General features: G+C 40.0%; 3 protein-coding genes across 5 annotated transcripts; 2 read left to right on the top strand and 1 right to left on the bottom strand.

The window, feature by feature from the left end:
- Positions 1–930: 930 nt before the first annotated feature.
- Positions 931–7,253, top strand: LOC116211239 (condensin-2 complex subunit D3). The gene is made up of 10 exons (XM_031545531.1): positions 931–2,537; positions 3,007–3,672; positions 4,237–4,734; positions 4,893–4,984; positions 5,089–5,176; positions 5,277–5,391; positions 5,480–5,606; positions 5,680–5,854; positions 5,983–6,257; positions 6,757–7,253. Exons 1-10 carry the CDS (start codon positions 1,053–1,055, stop codon positions 7,076–7,078), a joined length of 3,843 nt encoding a protein of 1,280 aa, XP_031401391.1. The 5' UTR covers positions 931–1,052; the 3' UTR covers positions 7,079–7,253.
- Positions 7,254–9,831: 2,578 nt separating this feature from the next.
- Positions 9,832–11,962, top strand: LOC116216006 (chaperone protein dnaJ 49). 3 transcript variants are annotated; one of them, XM_031551898.1, is made up of 3 exons: positions 9,832–9,984; positions 10,123–11,383; positions 11,613–11,962. In XM_031551898.1, exon 2 carries the CDS (start codon positions 10,320–10,322, stop codon positions 11,379–11,381), a length of 1,062 nt encoding a protein of 353 aa, XP_031407758.1. In that variant the 5' UTR covers positions 9,832–9,984; positions 10,123–10,319; the 3' UTR covers positions 11,382–11,383; positions 11,613–11,962. The 3 variants fall into 3 exon arrangements, with proteins under 3 accessions (XP_031407758.1, XP_031407770.1, XP_031407749.1); XM_031551910.1 differs by having other exon boundaries at positions 10,168–11,383; XM_031551889.1 differs by having other exon boundaries at positions 9,836–10,078; positions 10,168–11,383.
- On the bottom strand, positions 11,898–12,582 carry LOC116216015. The gene has a single exon (XM_031551926.1). It carries the CDS (start codon positions 12,480–12,482, stop codon positions 12,123–12,125), a length of 360 nt encoding a protein of 119 aa, XP_031407786.1. The 5' UTR covers positions 12,483–12,582; the 3' UTR covers positions 11,898–12,122.
- Between the last annotated feature and the right edge of the window lie 7,753 nt (positions 12,583–20,335).

Below are 20,335 nucleotides of genomic sequence, written 5' to 3' on the forward strand. Positions count from 1 at the left end.
TAAAAATAGAAAAGTGCTCAAACCTATATGATCAAAGCTATAGTTTTTCCTTATTACAATTGTGTCCTTATTTATGTGACTATTAATCTATTATTAAGTAGTCTTATATTTCTAAGAAGTTTTTCGAAAAGTAAAAGTCGGACGGAAGTCTTGCTTCTCACTTTATAATTATATATATATATATATATATCAATTGAATATTAAATATGTAATCTCTTAATTAACAGGTGAGACCGCGCTGCACCATCTTTGATTGAATAAGATTTTTTTGTTGTTGCATTAGAGCATTCGCAACAAGGGGACATCCAGTCATTTGCTACTAACTAGGTAAATTGATCGGCCCACTTTTGTCCCCCCAATTGTGGGAGAGTGGGGACATGTCCCCAGGCTCGGTATATCGAGCATTGGAGCGCACTGGGCCCACCCCGCTTGCCACTCTTAATTCCCTTTTAATATATATATATATATATATGTGTGTGTGTGTAAAGAGGCGTTAATTTAAAAAAATCTAAAATTTCCTTTTATTTTTAATTATTTATTTTTTAAAGAATCTAAAATTTATAATTTTTCAAAAATAAAATAAATTTATATTTTTTATTCGAAATTAAGTTTCATAATTATAAATTATTAAAAAATATTTATTAATTATGTAAATAAGTTTTTTAAAAAAATATGTGGTGCCACAATGGGTCTCGAAATGGACCTCCCTACTGTGAGACAGAGAGACAATTTTTCCTCGAGGACAATGCAGTGAGATGGCACAGTGTGAGGCTCTCCAAATTGGCAATTGTCCCCCGAATTGGGTCTCATTGTTGCGAATGACCTTAAGGTCAACCTTTAAAAAAAAAAGAGGGAAAAAATCTGACACAATTATTTAAGAAAAGCGAAAAAAAAAAAAATCGATTGGGGTAGGCGGGAATTGCGAAATTTCGAAAGAATTTTCGTAACACGTTAAAAATTTTTTTTAAAAAAATCACCATCTTCTCCATTTCTCGCCCTCGTCGTCTGAGAAAGAAGAAGAAGAAGATTTGCAGAAGAAAAGCTCCACGGCCATGGCGGACGATGCCATACTTTCAATTCTCACGGAACTCGAGGGTCTTCAAAACCGAAATCTGTCAACCCCATTAGCCGAACAAACCCTCCATGACCTCCACAGACTGTTACACGGCGCCAGCGACGACCCCGAAACCATGGTGCTGTTCTATGAAGGCCTAGCTTCCCGGAACATCGCTGTATCCTCCCTGACCCAGTCCATCTCCTCGGTCATGGAGGCAGGTCCTGGCCCGGGCTCGACCCGGATCTCACTCTTAGCCTCTGATGTGTACCTGTCCCTGATTCTTGCCCCGACTGCTCCTGTTTTCACGCTGTTCAACCCTGTGGCGTTTCTCTCTCTGCTCCACTCTGTCCGGCGGTTCTTCAAGTCCAGACCAGCGGGCCAGCCTGATGAACCGGGAAGCGGGTCCAGTGGTGGGAGGAAACGGGGCGGCGGGCGCGTGAGGAAGTCACAAAGAGGCAGCATTGTGCGCGACGGGGAGGGCAGCGAGTTCGGGATTCTGGTCTCTGTGTTGAAAATGTTGGAACTTGTCATGGATTTGATTCATTTGGACAGGTTCCTCGAGAGCCTCAAGTGTCTGATACAAACCGTAGCTGAAATTCCTGTTCTGTCTCTCGATTCTTTCCCGGGTTCGGGGAATCAGTACTGTAAACTAACTGAGCTCTGTTCTCGGGTCTTATGCAAAGTTCTCCGACCAGAGCACGGTGAGGTAGCAGAGTCTGCCGCTGAGGTGTTGAAGTCCTTGTGCCCGATGATCTTGCTAGGTAAATCACAGGCCAGGAACTTCGCTCTTAGTTTCGTGAAAGACACTATGATGGGGTTGACAAAGGAGTTTGATGGGGTTCAAAAAGCAGTCATAAATTTGCCAAAGTACTTGGCACACAAGGCCCCAGAGAAGGCTGAGCCCCGTGCTTTGGCAGTAGAGTCGATAATGGAAGTAGTTCGATTGATGGAGCATAGTGCTCAAATTGGATTTGTCGAGTATGTGGTAAAGATGAGCGAGGGGAAGAGCAATTTGCGGCTTTTGGGGGTTGATCTTCTTGTAATTTTGATGATATTGCTGGGAGATACCTTGCTGGAGAACGAAGATTCTGTGGATATGGAAATGAGAGATTTGTGGTTAGGGAACTGTCTACAGGCGTTGCTCAAGCGTTGTTCAGACTCGAGTTCTGTGATCCGGGCTCGCGCCTTGTCAAACTTGGCTCAAATGATTGGCCATTTTTTGGGCAATGGGAAGAATATCTCGATGTTTAAGGAAGTTTTGGGGCTCGGAGAAGGGCAGAGCAGCGGGATCAATGAGCTCTTGAGGAAAAGGTGTGTCGATGAGAAGGCAGCAGTGAGAAGAGCTGCCATTAATCTTGTCACGAAGTTAACAGCTCTTATGGGCGGTGAGTTCGACATAAATGTGCTCAAGACTCTGGGAATGGCTTGTTCAGATCCACTTGTTAGCATAAGGAAAGCGGCGATTTCAGCCTTGTCCGAGGTCCGTTAAATTAACTTCTTTGAGTTATTGTTTAGTGGCATTGTGATTGTGAATATGTCCTGTGGAAATGACAAACCTTTGTCACATAATCAAGATTTCTTTCTATTAACTTTGAGACAGTTTACATGATGATTCCATTCCATTCAGTTCCCAGTCCTTTTCAAGTTCATGGGTGGACAATAATTACTTTAGATCGCGTTTGGGATGGAAGGTGGAAACAATACTTAATGGAATCACCTTATAGGGGCGATCTTAGTATTTGGTGATTCCATTCTATTCCATTTTGGCTCCCTTAAAGCAGCAGGTCGCATCTGACAAAATGGAATAGAAGAACATACTGGGATCAGTAAATGTAACAGTTCATTTCTCTACAGTGATTCCATTTCCAAAAGTTCCAACCTCTTCTTGCCAGACTTAAATTTTGCCCCATTGTTTTGCCTAAAAATTGCTGTATGATTTCTATATGTAGGCTTTCAGGAATTTCCCACATGAAAATGTTGCCATAGAGTGGCTTCACTCCGTACCTCGCTTAATATCCGATAATGAAACCAGTCTTCAGGAAGAGAGTGAGAACCTGTTTCTTGAACTTGTACTGGACCGAGTATCAACAGCTGGGGGATCTTCTGCAGACCGAGTTCTCACTCTGCTTCAAGAGATTTGCCATGGAGAAGTTGTACCTTGGGTGAAGAAAGTTTGCACAAACTTGGGCAAGAAAAATCGGCTCAGGCCCAGAGTTGCCTTAACACTCCAAAACATCATCAGGGAATCAGAGAGTCTGTGGTTGAGCCAGTCAATGCCGATTGAGAGGTGGACCGCCCCACAGGGTGCTTGGTTTCTCCTCTCTGAAGTTTCGGCTTATGTTCCAAAATCAGTTGAGTGGGAATTCCTCCACCATTACTGGCAACTCCTCGACAAAAGTGCAGAAAGAGGCGAGACACAGAGCTTCCCAGATGATGGAGGTTTGTTGGGTGAGTACAATGCCACTGAGCCGGACTCCATTTCTTGGGCCAGTGACCGGGTCTTCCTCTTGCAGACAATCTCTAATGTCTCGCTTGAACTTCCTTCTGGCCCTGCTGCTGACCTGGCTCAGAAATTGCTCAAACAAATTGGGGGGTTTAACATGCATCCGACGGAGGTATTATCTGGCTCAACATCATTGATAAGTCTATCGTATTCTGTCTATTTTTCCTCTGTTTTCCTGTTCAATTGGTTATCCTTTCTATGTTTTCCATTAGAAGAAAAGATTTGTTACGGTGATAAATGAAGCAACTTCGGTCTTTTCGGATAATCTTAAATTGCTTAATCTGCCAGAAGTCTGAATTTGAACAATTCCTTAATTGTTCCACACGCACAACTGAACATGGTACCAGGTACAGGTTACAAGTCCTTAATCAGGTCAAGTTCTAATAAAAATTTACTTAACATGGTATTGGATTACAGTTTACAATTTTGGGCTCCAATGACCCTGTATTGATGCTTGCTCGTCCTATTTGTTTCCTGTTATTCCTTGTTATGTTTGCACATCCCAAACCAGACTTGTATGGAGTGCCAAGCCCATACTGATATGCATTGTATCCACTCCTTCCTACCAGGTCAAGCTTTTAGGAAAAACAATCATTTAAGAATCTGCATTTGTTGCTTTCTATTTCCCCAAAAGATCGGGTGTGAACATATTTACGAGGGCTTTATCCTATCACAGGTCAAAGCTCATGTAAAAGCCCTGAGGACGCTGTGTAAGCAGAAGGCTTCTTCTCAGGAGGAAGCTGAGGCACTGGTCCTCAGGTGGGTTAATCAACTCCTCTCTGAAGCCTCTGGAATTCTCGAGAAGTACGTCTCCGAGGAGGGCTCACGAACAAACAATAAAGAACCCAACTTCTTCACACCCCCAAGAAGTAAGAACAGAAGCAGCAGGCGACAAACCAAGTCATTGTCTCGAGCAACCAATGCAGTTTACACAATTGGGTCTTTACTGCTTGCCTGTCCTTCTGCTGACACAAGCACAATTATCCCGACACTGCACACTATAATTACTTCAGGAAATTTAAATACTGACCCGAAGTTGAAGAAGTTGACAAGCTCTTCAGTTTCTTTCAAGCAGATAGCTCCTTCTCTGTATATTCAGGCTTGGGTGACCATGGGAAAGATTTGTCTTGCGGATGGAAAACTTGCAAAGCGATATATTCCTCTGTTCATGCAGGTTTGATCACGCACTTATATGTTGTATCTTCTTCATTTTGAATTTCAATCATACTTTTTACTGAAGAAAAGTTTCAATTTTATTTGAACATAGAAGAGTTCCATTATTTTAACCATTATGTCGAGTTTACTCATTGTTATGGTGTTCTGATATTTCAGGAGCTTGAGAAAAGCGATTTGGCTGCTCTAAGGAATAATCTTGTTGTGGTCATGGCAGATTTCTGTGTTCGTTACACTGCCCTGGTTGATTGGTGAGATATAAAAACCAAGTGCTCTAGTCAAATGATCAAATAAGGAATAATTCATTCATAATTGCGTCTTTTTGGTTCTGACTCATATGTCTTGAAGTTAACAGCTACATAACGAAGATCACTAGGTGCCTCTGTGACCCATGTGAACTTGTCAGAAGGCAGACGTTTATCCTTATGTCGAGATTGCTGCAGGTTCATCTAAATCGAATGTCTCCATTCTTTCTTTTTCACGGTGTTTGTTAATGTCTTTGTGCATAGTATGTTCCATCTTCTGATTTTTTATTAATTTCAGAGAGACTATGTCAAGTGGAGAGGAGTGCTGTTTCTTCGGTTCCTCCTTTCTCTCGTCGATGAATCAGAAAAGATAAGACAGCTCTCTGATTACCTCTTTGGAAACATCCTGAAAGGTAATTTTTTTTCTCAATCATCAGAATCGTGCGTCCATATCTTCTTTGTTTGAGTTTTGAACAGTTTCTGTTAATTCGGTTTTTTCAGTGAAGGCGCCACTCTTGGCATATAACAGTTTCGTGGAAGCTGTTTTTGTTCTGAATGATTGCCGGGCACACAGTGGACATTTCACCTCACAGGGTCCACGTGCCGAGAATCGAGTGTTCTCGATAAGGTACTTAACTTCCAATATCAAGCCACAAGTTAAATTTCAGCATCTATCAACTCTTCCAATTTGAACATCATAGGGGCAACGACGAGATTTCAAGGTCGAAGAGGATGCATATTTATATTTCATTGCTCAAACAAATGGCTCCGGAGCACTTATTAGCTACATTTGCAAAGATATGTGCCGAAATACTTGCTGCTGCTTCTGATGGTATGCTCAATATTGAGGATCTAACCGGACAGTCCGTTCTTCAGGTACTAATGGTTTGCAGTCATCCACATATCTTTAACTTAATAATGGAAAATGCCACTGTCGAGTGTTTACTCACTTACTTTTTTGAAAATCAATGGGTGATTTACCGGATATTGAATCGGGAAACTAGGATGCTTTTCGAATTTTGGCATGCAAGGAGATCAGAATCCCGACAAGCCGTGGGGCCGCCTCGGATTCCCCGGAAATCGAGGAAGATGTGGCAGACCCAGGGGCGTCGTCTTCATCTGCTGCTAAAGGAAGGGCCATCAGCCAGGCGGTAAGAAAGGGGCTGATTCAGAACATGATTCCGATATTTATCGAGCTCAAGCGGCTCCTCGAGGCTAAGAACAGTCCCCTTATTGGCTCCCTAATGGACTGCCTCCGTCTCCTCCTCAAGGACTACAGGTATATGTCAACAGCTATCAAATCAAACCCATCAAAATCAATTCCAGTTTAGGAGGGCTGCTTGAATTTATATTGGTCCATTTAAGCTCGGGTCGAGCTTAAGTGATGCACTTTTTGGCTCGTTAGGCTCCTAAGCATGTTTTACTGGTTTTCAGATAGTTAAAATCTGAAAGTACGAATTTCTGTAGGCATTATGTATCTCAATTCGATGTGGACCGGTTCTTGAGCTTTACTTGAGGCTTGGTCCAGCCCTGGTCAGAATATGTTTTAGGAAGTTGAGCTTCCATCATTTGAAATTGATTTCGCACCGAAAAGAAATACTCATGAAACAGCAGAGATTCCTTCTCAAGCTTCGTCGGGCTTGAGCTGGAGAATACTTAGCTCAGCTCAGCTAGATCGAACTTTTGGCCCGGGTTGATTATGCAATCAGATGCACTTTGTAATATGAGTGAATTCAGACAGTGAAACTGATTGATCTTTGATATCAAATAATTGGCAGGAATGAGATCGAGGATATGCTGGTGGCCGACAGGCAGCTCCAGAAGGAGCTTGTCTACGATATGCAGAAGCACGAGGCAGCTGCCAGGGCCCGACCCGAGGAGGCCTCGACTCGGGCAGCTGAAGCCACGGCTCGCTCGGTGCTCCGGGAAGTGAATAGAGGGATTGCAACTCCACCACTGAAGTCTCTCAGTGTCCCCAAGGTCAAGGATCCCAACGGAGGGATGGGGCCGACATCCGGCGGCAGCCGGAGCGACCGGCCGAGGGAGGTGTTAGAGTCGTTGAGGAGGAAGCAGCCATTTATTCCTGATGGTGAGGACTAATATTAAACGTGTAAAACCGTTATTGGCAAGGAAATCTTGCCCTGTTAGGATTTATCATGTGTGGGCTTTTCTTTTGGGCAAAAAGAGGGGAAAAAAAAAGGAAAGAAAAAACAATTGTAATTATGCTGATGGAATTAGATTATCAAAAATAAAATAAAATTACATTTAGATGGAATTGTTTGCAAAATTTCTCACAATACGTTTATTTATTTTTATTTTTTTCTTTCAGGTTACAACAATACGTTAATTTTTATTTTGGAGCAAGGCAAAATAGTCAAAATTTTGGATTTATTAAGGGGATAAAATTCTGTTTTGATTTGATTTGATTTTATTATGATTGAGAAAAAAATTCATAATCTTTTCAATATATGAAATGATACTAATTAATATAAAAAAACTCAAATTTTGTCAAACAATAACGTTTAAAAATGTGGTTTGACAAAAAGAATTGGCATGGCAAAATTACAAAAATAAATACTTAAAAGTCATTATAAAAAATCAAAAGAAAAATCTTTGCCTCTTTGACTCCAAATAAGCCAGAGACGGGATAATTTTCGATAATTACACCTGTTTGGGTTTTAAAAAATTTTTAACTTTATTTCACTTATTTTTATTTCAACATCACAATTATTATTTTACTCTTTTTCTTCGATTTTTTAACCATTCAATTATATTTTTAATATTAAATTATTTCAACTATTCATTACTTTTTTCACAATTCAACAACACAATCATCACTTTCTCTCAATTATTCATTACATTTTTACACTTTTTATCATATTTCTACAACACGATCATTACAAATCAATTAAAATCAAAACTCAACTCTAAAATCAAATACAACATTAAAAGTCACTAGAGAGGATTCGGTGTGGGCATGACATGAACACGTTTAGCCAATGATAGAACTTACTAATAAACTATTTCATTAATATGATTGTTGAAAAATAAATAATGATTTCAGAAAAAAATTTATTTGGGAGATAATAATTTGACACTATTGAAATTAGATTAATACTTAAAATGGAGAATGAGTAAAAATAATTTTTATAAACATATATTGACCTGCTGATGAAAATTATATTTTTAACTGCTAAAATAATCCAAATTATGATTTTAAAATGATTCACCAAATGCTACTTCTATTTAAAAATCAACAAAGAAAATGTACTTTTATGTCGCCACTGCACTCCTAAAGAAGAATTTGATTAGGCAAAATTTTAACTGATAAACTATTTAATTAATATTACTTTTTATTTATTAATATTACCAATAAAAATCTCAACATATTAAACATAACAGGATAAAAAACAGTTTGCCTCGACCTTTCAGAGTGACAACATGTGTCCTTAAGTTTTAAAAATTTGCAAGTTACCCCCAACCTACATAAAAAATAGGCATTTTGACCGCTCTAATCAATTTTCCGTTTAAAAATAATCACATGCATGATATGTGACATTTTCAAAGGTGAAAAGATCATTTGAAATGATTAAAAAGTCATAAAATAATAAATATTAAGAAAATCCAAACTTTGAACAATTGCCCGGAACAATCAGTTTAGGTAGATGTGACCTCGCTAGCAGTCACCACCGCAAGGACAAGGTCGCCGACATCTCGTCAGGTGATCGGTGACCTCATACCGAATGTGGTGGTTGCAGGCGATGCCAACACCATCGGGAGTACAAGAGATTCTATGGAGCGAACTCATTTTTGTCAGAAAATTGATCACATAGAGCAAAGTGTTTATTTTTAATGAAGGTTCGACGTATAAATTTGTAAAGGTCAGGGCATATCGAGGGAAAATTGCATTATGCTATTACTCAACATAAAAAGATTTTAGAAGTTTGTTTTCCTATGCTTGCTCTCTCTCTTTCCAAATCCTAACCCAATAACCTCCACCCCATCCCGTAGCTAACGCCGGTGTGTCCAGCTCCGACTGGGCATGTCTAGCGGCTATCATCTCTCATGTGCCCTTAAAGATCGTTTCCCCTCTTCTTTCACAGTCAACCAACATCTCCGCTACTGCTCCTCCACTGTCGCTCCGTTTCTTTGTCCTCCACCTAACCAACCCATCGTTGATCCATTGCCGCGTAGAGGTGTAGCCCACCCTGGTCTTATGCCATCCGATTCCCCTGTAAACTCAGCCTTGATTCAATCCACCTCTTAACGTATCGGACCGACTCAAGCGAGACTCTTCTAGAGCCCTTGATGGTCACCGATTTCTCTTCCTTGTCCCAAGTTAAAAACTTTAGCCTCTCGGACGTTCACCGTTGACGATTTACCGACATAGTTTGATGTTGGAGTCGTGTTCGATTCTATTTTCCCCTTGCTGTCCGTTTAGAGGAGCTTCTGATTTGATCATATTATGTATGTGTTTGGTTAGTCTTGGAAGATATGCTATCGGGTCTGATTTGCTCGGTATCATATGGTTGTGATTAATTTTTGTACGATGTGCTGTCAGTTTTCAGTGTTGGCGTTGTGATAAAGGGTATGTGGTTACCTAGTAGTTCTATGGCCTTTTGTACGACGTGCTGTCAGTTTTCATTGTTGGCGTTATGATAAAGGGTATGTTGTTGCCTATTAGTTCTATGGCCGGGACAAACACCGGTAGTATCATGGCTGAGATAGGCTCTGGCAGTGTTGTGGCTGGATTAGGCGCTAGCAGTATCATGTATTAATTAATGTATATTATGTGGGATGATTACTAAAATATATCATTTTCAAAAAAATAAAAATAAAAATAAAAAGAAAAAGATCTCGTTAGTTTCTCTGAACGGCGGCAGACCACAAACTTGCGGGAGAGACCTTCTCCCTCCCAATTCTTCGGCTTCGCTTCTCTCTCTCTGTTCTCTCTCTCTCTCTCTCTCTCGATCTCTCCATTTGTCCATTTCCCTTGCTTTGATGAGGTGAGTCCATGGCTTCCTTCTGATCCGATAGCTTTGATTTCTTGACTTCTGCAACTTTTCAGCACCCGATTGTCGTTCACAACCACTTGCTATGGTTAGATTCCGCTCTTTAATTTGATATTGATGGTAACAATGCAGCTATTGCCTTAACCAAGCCCTAATTTCGCATTTCCATCGGATCAGGCAACGATCGGGACCTGTTAACCCACCCGAGAGCTTAACTCGTGGTCTTGCTCGCCGTAATTGACCTGTTTCAGTTTTTCGGGTGAATCCTGTTGTGGTTTGAGCTGGATTTGTTTAGGAATTTGTGGGATTTGAGGGTTTTTTTTCGGGCGATGGATGGTAATAAGGATGAGGCGTTGAGGTGTATGCGTATCGCGGAGCAAGCGATTGCCTCGGGCAACAAAGAGCGCGCTTTAAAATTCATCAGGATCTCGCACCGGCTGAACCCGAATTTGCCCGTTGCTGGGCTGTTGGATGCGTGCGAGAAGCTCGGTTCTGCTCCTCCCCCGTCCTCCTTTGATGAGGGCTCAATTAACACGACTGAGAACGGGCATGGTTCGGCGAGGAGTAAGGAGTCTTTGAATGGAGAGAGGAATTACACTGAAGAACATGTGCAGTTGATTAAGCAGGTGAGAAGAAACCAGGACTACTATGCGATTCTTGGTGTTGAGAAGACTTGTTCAGTTGAGGAGATTAGGAAGGCATATAGGAAGTTGTCGTTAAAGGTCCATCCTGATAAGAATAAGGCTCCGGGTTCAGAGGAGGCATTTAAGAAAGTATCCAGAGCATTCAAGTGCTTGAGCGATAGTGATTCGAGGAGGCAGTACGATCAGACAGGGCTGGTTGAGGAATTTGAGCCTAGCGTGCGGCACAATGTTAGGAGGAGGAGGAGAAGAAGAACTGGGCATGACTTGTTTGAGGATGACTTTGATCCAGATGAGATATTCCGGGCCTTTTTTGGACAAGGGGACCTGTTTAGGGCATCCCATGCTTATAGAACAGGACAAACAGCCAGCCGTCCCTGTCGGAGGGAGGAACCCGATACAGCTGGGTTTAGTTTCATGGTCGTTCTGCAGATATTGCCATTCTTTATCATCTTCTTGCTGGCGTACCTACCCTTCACAGAGCCAGAGTATTCATTGTTCAAGAATTACTCTTATCAGATCCCTAAGACGACTGAACAACATGGAGTGGAATTCTTCGTTAAATCGTCAACTTTCGATGCTCGCTATTCACCGGGAAGTGCTGCACGTGCTAATTTCGAGGATAATGTGATTAAGGATTACAAGAACATGCTTCGGCGATATTGCCACGTAGAAATGCAGAGGCGCCAATGGAATAAGAGGTTGCCTACTCCTAATTGCAACAAGCTACAAAATCTTGGAGTCGCCTGAAGGTAATATGAAGTGCTTTATTGGTACTAACAGAGGATTTCCATATCAATCATTTGAGTTGTCCTTAGGACTCCAACTCAAGGCAAAATTAGTTTTCCATGTTCTGAAATTTGGGTAGATTTCCAGTGTTTAGCGTATGATGCTGTTGACGATATATTTATTTCTTGGTTATGCTTTAGTTTCGGTTGTTACTTTATCTTTAGGAAATTCTGATGGCATTTCGATGTCCAGATGGATCTAGCACTTCTTTCTTCTCGCGGGACTCTGTTTTATGGCTGAAACTGGGAGGGCTATCAGCAGACTTCATCTAGGCAAGGCATGCTCTCCACCGCTGCTGGAGAATTTTGTTTCCATTGGTTCATCCCAGGCATGTCCGTGTTGCCTATATATAGAGTACGGAGAAATCGTTTTTTCTAGGGTCTGGTGTCACCCGAATTATTCTTTGCTCTGATGATATGAACAAATAATGCCTGGTATGGATCCATGTAAAGGTCAGTCATCAAATTTACATGTCGGTTGGGTAAGAATAGATCCTTTATATAATAATGAGTTGGAATACCACAATCAAAACTATGCTATCATTTTCAGTGCCCCTTATGTCCTGTCTAGGCTCTCTGTCCTTTATTTTCAAGAGGCTCAGGAACCTCGATTGGTGAAAGATAACGGGTTATCTTATGTACAAAGCAAAATATCAGTACGAAAGAAAGATTCGTTGTCTCTTAACCAAGCGGGTAGACCTTTTCATTCGCCTGAATCGCCACCAAAGATCGAGACCTTGCTGTACAGCAGGACCAGTGTAAGAACGAGAAACAGCGCTCCGCCAATCGGTGTCCCACCAGTCATGTGAGAGCTGTCCCATTCTCCAGCAGAGAAAACATTGGACAAGTATGAACCCCGATCAGAAGAGAGAAACCGAATGGTGAACACTAAGATCACGGGTGCGAGGAGGAGCCCAAGGGGGCTAAGCAGCTCCGAGATCGCCTCAGTCACAGCTTCTCCTCCATCGCCAATGACAGCCGGGACCATAAGAATGGCACCGATGGCCACCGCGAGCAGCACCCCGTACGGCGGCCTGCTGCTGCCCTGTCGCTCTTCAATCATTCTCCTGCAGAACAAAAGCTCGGGATTCGATAATCGGCAGGGAGACTTTATGGTCGCGAAGTTGTTTTACTCGGTTTCTTGTTGCTGGAGGGCGCTGGAAAACTGTGAATGGTGGGTTTGCCTGGGTGTTCTATTTATATGAAGGAATCCCCGACCGCGTCTGTCTGTTGGGAAGAGAAAAGGTGACTTGACGACGCCGTGTTAATGCCGTCGCAAGGGGAACGAGGTTTCCTCGACAACTCTGTCCTAAGTTCCAAACCTCCTCATTCTTAATTGCAGTTGAAATAATGACGTGACTTTGGAAACCTCAAGGGGTTTGGTAATTTGGTGATAAGGGAGTAGCATAAATAATTGCCTCATTCAAAGTTAGAAACCGAGATCACATGTCAGGTTAATTGGCTCAGTTTATCAGTCCTGGATGTCGCAGGGATTCCTGAAATTGGAGGATTAGTCTGATGAACCTTGGACGCCCCTGATTAGCCAAAAGAAAAGGTGACTTCAGGCTTGATTTTCGTAGAAATCAAATCCGAGCAATGCCAAACCCGGCAGGTCTCGATCACCGGTTTCATTTTAACACGGCTCTTCTCAAGTAAAATATAATACCGTTCCGTTCTACCAGGCGGATCATAGGAGCTATTAACTTACCACGGAGTTGCAAGTTGTCCTGGTTTTTCGATGCGTAGTAGCTATTCATGGGTCGATCATAAGGGAAGAATGATATGGGAACATCGGTGGGCCATGGGAAGGGAGAGACCTATTTCGGAGAAATGGAGGCAGTCGATGCTTCTTGGAACCTCACTAGTCACTGGTCCCAGCATAGTTGTCTGTTTACGCGGGAAATCATGAGGTCATCAACATTCCTCCAAGTTTCCCCATGGGCAACTCATATGATCAAACCGAATTACTCTGAACTCTCGATCGGCATCACAAAGCGATTGATGATATCGTGAAAGATCCGAGAGACGTGTATCTCAATTTGTGTTTTTAAACTGGATCTAGGATGGAAAAAGGAGCTAGGCTGCAAGTCAGCCTGATTTGGACATTGGTTGACAGATCTCCTCGCAGCTCGCGAGCTCTAGTGATGGTTGAGAGCTAGGAAGTGATCCTGACCTTTCTATCCGGTCAGAGAGGTGCATTCGTTACCATGAAATACGCACGTGTTATATATCGCTGCGTGGTGCTTAAATCTGCAGCAAATCTGGTTCTTCCCCCAGTGATAACGGTGGTTACAGGACAGAACGGCTGGACCGATTAACCAGTGAGCTACACGCCAATGGTTTGGGACAGGGCTCGACGTGGAAACATCTTGCGACAGCTCAAACGCGAAATTATATATTTGAACGGGGCAAAAACAAAAAAAAGAGAAAGAAAATGGGATCCATAAAACTCCTGTGATATGCTTCTTCAGCGTCTAAAGTTCAGAGCATATGTAATTTTGTATCTTAGAATTCCAAACGGGAAGCGTCTTCCACTTGTCATTATCTGCTATCTATTTAGTCTTGAAAGTTACGGTACGTGCATCATCGAAAATTGAGAATGTTTTACGATTCTATCATTCCAATATGTGTATGGAAAGTTATACTCGATCGGAAGGCATTCGAAAAAGGGACTTACACCTAAAGAAAGATGAAGCCTTGATGAGTTTGAACGAGGCAGGCGGAATTTGCCCCTTCTAAGGACTGAACTAAAAATGGATGAGAGTTTGAGGACTAATTTGGGAATCTCTCTTCTTAGTCTAACTAAACTAATTAGGGCTGGGAAAGAATCAAGCCCATTCAACGGTCCAAGGGAAATTTGCGGAGCCCAATGCCAGCCAGGCCTCTCCATGATTATTTATATTTTTATTAAAATCGTAATTGAAAAAAAAGAAAAAAGAAGCCAATTGCTGATTAGTCAATTGATTCTGATCTTAAATTAATTAAATATGGATCAATTAGGATAATGCATTATGCAAGTGTCTACTACCCAATTCCCATAATTCTTAGGTAAGACTATATATATTGTTTATATTAGGAGCATATATATATTTATAGTACCAAAAGACCATGTTCTTGATCACGGCCTCTGATTTTTCTTCCCCTCAAATTGGCTATTGCAAACTCATTGCACATATAAAGCCACCCTCCTTTCTTTCCTTCTCCGTCGTAGCTATTGTTACTATCACGAGCGTGGTTCTTACTCCGCGTAGGACCGTGAAAGGGCGAATAAATTTACAACGAACATAGTATAGAGTCATATAGTAATACGATTCCATGATAATTTGACATAAATATTATCTGCCAAGATGTAAACGTAAGATTTCTTTCTTCAAAGTTCCTTGATGATTGGACAAGAAAAATATTTTTCACTTGGTCTCTTTGAGATGATACTCGATGTCATCTTGTTGCTAACGAGTTTCATCTGTTTCGAATATTCCGACTTTTAGTTCGGAACATAGGATTGTCCTGTACTTAGTCGTATATAGACTCAAAAAAATTGAAAAAATTGCATCATATATCCAACATTTACATATTATTTTAATTTTATCCCAGCGTCGATTTTTTTTAGGTATTCTAACATTAATGGTTTGGTGTCAAACCTATCCCACTGTAAACATCATCTCCATTTTTAACGAAAATGCTAATGTGACGCGTTAATTCCTTGACGGCACAGACGTAAAGAGTGTGTGGATCCTAATATAAGAGAAACATAACAGTATGTATCCCAACATTTTAATATTTTTGTCCCAACTTTTTTATTTTTTCTCAATTTTATTCCAATCTTTTCATAATTTCTTAAATTTATCCCAACTTGTTGGGATAATATTGAGAAAACAGTAAAAGATTGGGATAATATTGAATAACTATCAAAATATTGGGACAAAATTGAGAAAACATTAACAAGTTATGATAAAACTGAGAAACAACAAAATGGTTGGGATATATGATGTAATTTTTTTCTTATATCGGGATTCACACACTCTTCATGTTAGTTTCGTCAAGCAATTAACGGGCTATGTCGGCATTTCCATAAAAAAAAATGGACGAAATTTTACGGCCGGATAGATTTGAAACTAAACCATTAACGTTAGGATACTTCAGGAAAAAAAGAATTGACGTTGGGATAAAACTAAGATAACATGTAAATGTTGTGATACATGACGTTATTTTTTCAAAAGGATTTGTCTATAATTGTTCCGATGTGACTTAATTTCGAAAGAAACCCTTTTATTTTTGGATACCTAATTTAATTACGCGTCGAGATAACTCCAAAGCACATGCATTATTGGTTAGGATTGATTGCTCCCCTCCTTTCTTGCCCTAGGCTGAAATTATGTCTGCAAAGAACAGTATGTTACATGTGACTCAATTGGTCCACTGATAAAATAAGAGGAAGATGATGACGAAAAACCACCCTTGGCTTAATTCCACCAAACTTCAAACTCCCTTGAGGTCATGTAACTTTGCCACTAAATCGAGCGTGGGTGATGTTGAGTTATGGAGCCTGAAGTACTGTGAATCCGGATTGAGATCGGGTTTGTATTCAGCCCATTAGTGATGTAATTAGGGTTTGTTCCCTTTATAAACAACAGTACATATCTCTTGTAACCCTAACTCAAAATAGTGGAATACCTGGCTTGGCAGCGCCCCCAGACGTAGTTAGAATTTCTGACGAACTGGGTAATCAATTCCGTATGTCCCTTTTGTTTTTTCGTTCATATTGTCTTCTACTATCGTATATTTTCCGCAACAGATGGTCTTCCTTTGATACTCACCCGAGAGGAGGAAATTAGTCAAGGTGCGTGTGAACTAACTCGAAAACCTTCTATAGCCAGCTGACCGGATATATAAAAGGAATCCACGCATTAAATTGTTGGGAATGAATTATTGCATGGAGATATTTTGCCCCGTGACACAGACAAGGGTCCAATGTCTGATCATGAGGGAGGAGTAAAGGAAGGGGGTCCGCATAGGACCGATCCGGTCGATCTCTTCCCCCTGTTCCTCAATATTTCCTAATGTCTCTCGAGATCCATATTTTCGTTTCTAGCTAGTACAACAAACATTCTCAATGTTGTTAATATAATAAATGCGAGAAGACGTCCTAGATTTGACCACATTAGTCAATAGATTCACATCGAGCATTCTTTAAATTTGATTTAGTGTATGATTAAGAATTAGTTAATTGTCTAGTTCGAATATAAAAAGAGCATATATACAATATGCACATAAACCTGTTTTGGCCCGATAAAACAAGAGGACGGAATCAAGGAGTTAGTGATGGAGTAAATTTAAGATACCCCGAAAATCTGATCATCAAGGCGATTTTGTCTTACTGCACGTCAAGCCTTCTATGGAATAGGATGAATGTCGAGACCCTTGAGATCTGCAAGTACATATGTAATCAATTGATTATTATTCATATAACATCGATAATGAATAAAAGAAGCGGGTTTAACGATGATCATTTCAATAAACAAATATAACGTTCTATCACGTTCCAACTTGCGTAAAACCGCTGCACTTAATGAGTTATATCGCACAGCTGCTCAATGCGTAAATAATATCCATAAATATTGCAGAATTGTTTATATATGTATAACAGATGAAAGTTATCTGTGTATGTATATTGGAGTCATTACCATTCACTGCACAAACCGCTCCTGATGAGGCCCCGATCACCATTGGATCGGATCAACATCGGACCCACCACCGGCTGTTGATCCGATGGTTATCAAGGTCTCGTGAACGGTTTATCGCATGAACACTAGAGTTTCCCATATTTGTGGTATATGTTATATTATGGTTTTCTACTTTCATGATTGTGATGTTTCTGTGTGTTGCTGATGGTAAGGGCTGCAGATTGATTGAGGCTTAGGAGGAGACAAAAGAAACAGAGGAGACAACATATATACATATATATGTATGTATGCATGAATAATTCTGCTCTGCATGAAAGCCTCATCATAGTCGTGTCCCTTTCTTGACAACCCTGCAATGGCCTAAGCATGATTAGTTTCTTTCACTAAATTATTTAATAATCATATGCATAATTGTTGGAGTAATAGCGAAAGTCTCCCCTAAATTTTGAGTTGTGGTGCTGTTTTCCTCTCAACATTTAATATTTGGCAATTATGCCCTTAAAAGTTTTGTTGAAATTAAACCCTATAACATTTCCGACTATATTCTGTCGAGATTTCTTTTCTAAACAGGCATATTTAAGTAAGCTGGTGCCATTCTCGATTGATAACATGTAACTGCTCAGAAAAATGTGATTCCTCCCGAACCCATATTTAAAGTCGCTCATTTCGGGTTATATGCCGGCTCCCTGCGATCTTGTCTGTGTATCTGGATTTTCGCTATAGATTTTGATATAAACGTACTTCTAAGGATTTAACCGGTCGACATTGTAATAAAAAGAACATGCGTCAATCGCAATTATTGCAAATAATATTGTCAGAAAATTATTGCAAATAATAGGAAACGTAGGACAAATAATATATATTACATCATAATCTAAACAAATTATATATTCGTCCTATTCCTGCATTAGGTATTGTCTTTTCGAGTAAACTAAGGTTCGACAGATCTTCCATAATTAATAAATAAATTAATAAATTAATAATTATTACTTGTATTCGTATTAAAAATTATTGTTATTATTATTTTTGTTATTATACGCGTAGTCCAGCTCATGTGTGGTCTAGTGTTGTCTCTGACGAGTCAAAAATATACATAATCTGAGGAGATGTACGTGTGGTTGTGAACAGATATACCATGATATGCACGTACAAAAGAACAAAAATAAATTATTCCACCTTTTTGTTTTTTATTTGTTTCTCCGAACCCATGTACTCTATTTTACTATCATTCATCAAATGTTCTCTTATATACAATCAAGAGGTATCGAACTCAATTTTCTAGGCTAAGTCTATTTTAATTTATCGTTTTTCCTCTTCATACCAGCCGTAGACTTTGCACTTTGGTTGGTGGAATGATCTGGTCCGAATGGCCCCAAAAGCTAATATATCTCTTACTTTCGAATCTTGTGGAAAACATTAGAAGGTAACGAGTTTTTTTTCCCCTATGCATGTGTTACGTTCAGCGTAGTAACCTACTTGGACCGATTTGCGGAGAGACTACTTTGATACGCAAGTTTAAGATACTCCAACCCGTTAGACAACCGAAAATATAAAAATAAGAAGGAAAAAGAAGAGTGAACTTATTAAGTTTGGTCTAGATATTGTGAGCCCGTGACTAAATTTCCACGCATGCATGCATACAATTTGGTGAAGTCCCATAATTGAAAGGCATGATCACTTATTAATGATATAAGCTTACAAAACGCATCTCACATGCACAAATTCCATTACAGTTCCCAAAGAAAATTCTTTATGATCAAATCACTGTCCTGAAATCAATAATTGATCAACCTTTTCAAAAGTGATTAATTATTATGGTGCCAAATTTGTTAGGATTGGAAGAGAGGAAAGCATATGCTATTCTAATTACCTTTTAAATATTTTGTGTATATTAGACTTGGATACGGTTGAATCAGAGTTGGCTCATGACGGTCATGTAATGAACCGTATGTTTCCCTTACATTCATAAAAGAAAGGGATTACATGATACGCGAACAAAAAGACCCCACGCACAGACACATGTATGTATTGTTAGTTTCATGAGTTGTTGTTATGGATAGTCGACACGATCAAATGTCTGTATTTACTAGCCTAGCCGGCTTAAATTAGAGCACATAATAGATCTGCCATGGCATCCCAAATAGTGCATCTAAACTTACTGATTGTGAAAGCTATGACACAAAGGAAATTTTGCTCTTAGCTTTTTGAAAGTGATGGTGAGACAAATTTGATAGGCAATAATTGACAAAAAGAAAAGAAGGACAGAATTATTTTTACAAAAGGAGATGGGAGATGGAACTGATTTATGACATCCACGATAAGATGGCTCGAACTCGAAGCAATTAGGAATTACATAATTTCTTACGAAATTGTCCGTTTTAAGAACAAATTATGTGTATTAGCATGCGCGTTGTACGCCTTTGTAGATTTAACTAATAATATTAATTGACTGTGACTATATTTATTTTTAATTTTCTTCTCAATTACATGCATTTTGAGTTATAAAATTGACCATGATCATATTTTTTGCACTCTGATATTCGAAAGCCCAATTGGATCATGACTAATCCAGTCGAATCGAGTCGGCTCATTAAGGGGTAAAACTCTCCCAGTGTGGATTTTCTGCATTCAGAATGAATCGAACCCGAAACCTTACTTAAGCGGACTTTCCTTCTCAATTATGTGCATTTTGAGTTACAAAAAAACCTTTATTCACTAACTAAAATAACTTTTATTGAATGATTTTTATGGTTTAATGAATAGTTTTAAATAATTATGCAGTTGAAAAATTGAGGAATAAAGAGTTGAGTATTCATGGTCCTTCATCATCGCATTTCTCAGCTTGTAATTATTTGTATCGATTGATATTGACATTGATTGCTAAATTCCTGATACTAGGATTGCAATTTACCATTTAAGCCATTCCTCGAGGTCACTACAATGTCTTATTCGCGATTCGGAATTAACAGACCGAAAAACAAAATCCGGAATCAAGCACCCAAAACCTTGTTACGTACAACCGTCCACATCCTCCATCGCGCACTCATCAGGGCCATGTAGTGCCAGAGCCTCCGCAAGGCTACTCCTTGTGGCCATGGCAGAGGAGATGCCCAGAAATCGACCAACATACAAGTAATCTTTTACTTCTCGGTCCATCGGATTATAGGGAGGGTGAAACCCTCTGGACCCCGTAGCTTAGGGAGGCTGTGTCATGGAATTAGCTTTTAAAATT

The sequence above is a fragment of the Punica granatum genome, chromosome 1 (assembly GCF_007655135.1).
Source record: "Punica granatum isolate Tunisia-2019 chromosome 1, ASM765513v2, whole genome shotgun sequence".
Lineage (NCBI taxonomy): Eukaryota > Viridiplantae > Streptophyta > Magnoliopsida > Myrtales > Lythraceae > Punica > Punica granatum.

What these genes read in the sequence shown, in the direction of transcription:
- LOC116216006 (XM_031551898.1), top strand. Translation starts at nt 10,320, where the DNA reads ATGGATGGTAATAAGGATGAGGCGTTGAGGTGTATGCGTATCGCGGAG.
- LOC116216015 (XM_031551926.1), bottom strand. Translation starts at nt 12,482, where the DNA reads ATGATTGAAGAGCGACAGGGCAGCAGCAGGCCGCCGTACGGGGTGCTG.
- LOC116211239 (XM_031545531.1), top strand. Translation starts at nt 1,053, where the DNA reads ATGGCGGACGATGCCATACTTTCAATTCTCACGGAACTCGAGGGTCTT. An exon ending in TTATGTCGAGATTGCTGCAG is followed by an intron (nt 5,177 to 5,276) that starts GTTCATCTAAAT and finishes TATTAATTTCAG; the next exon opens with AGAGACTATGTCAAGTGGAG. An exon ending in CTCCTCCTCAAGGACTACAG is followed by an intron (nt 6,258 to 6,756) that starts GTATATGTCAAC and finishes AATAATTGGCAG; the next exon opens with GAATGAGATCGAGGATATGC.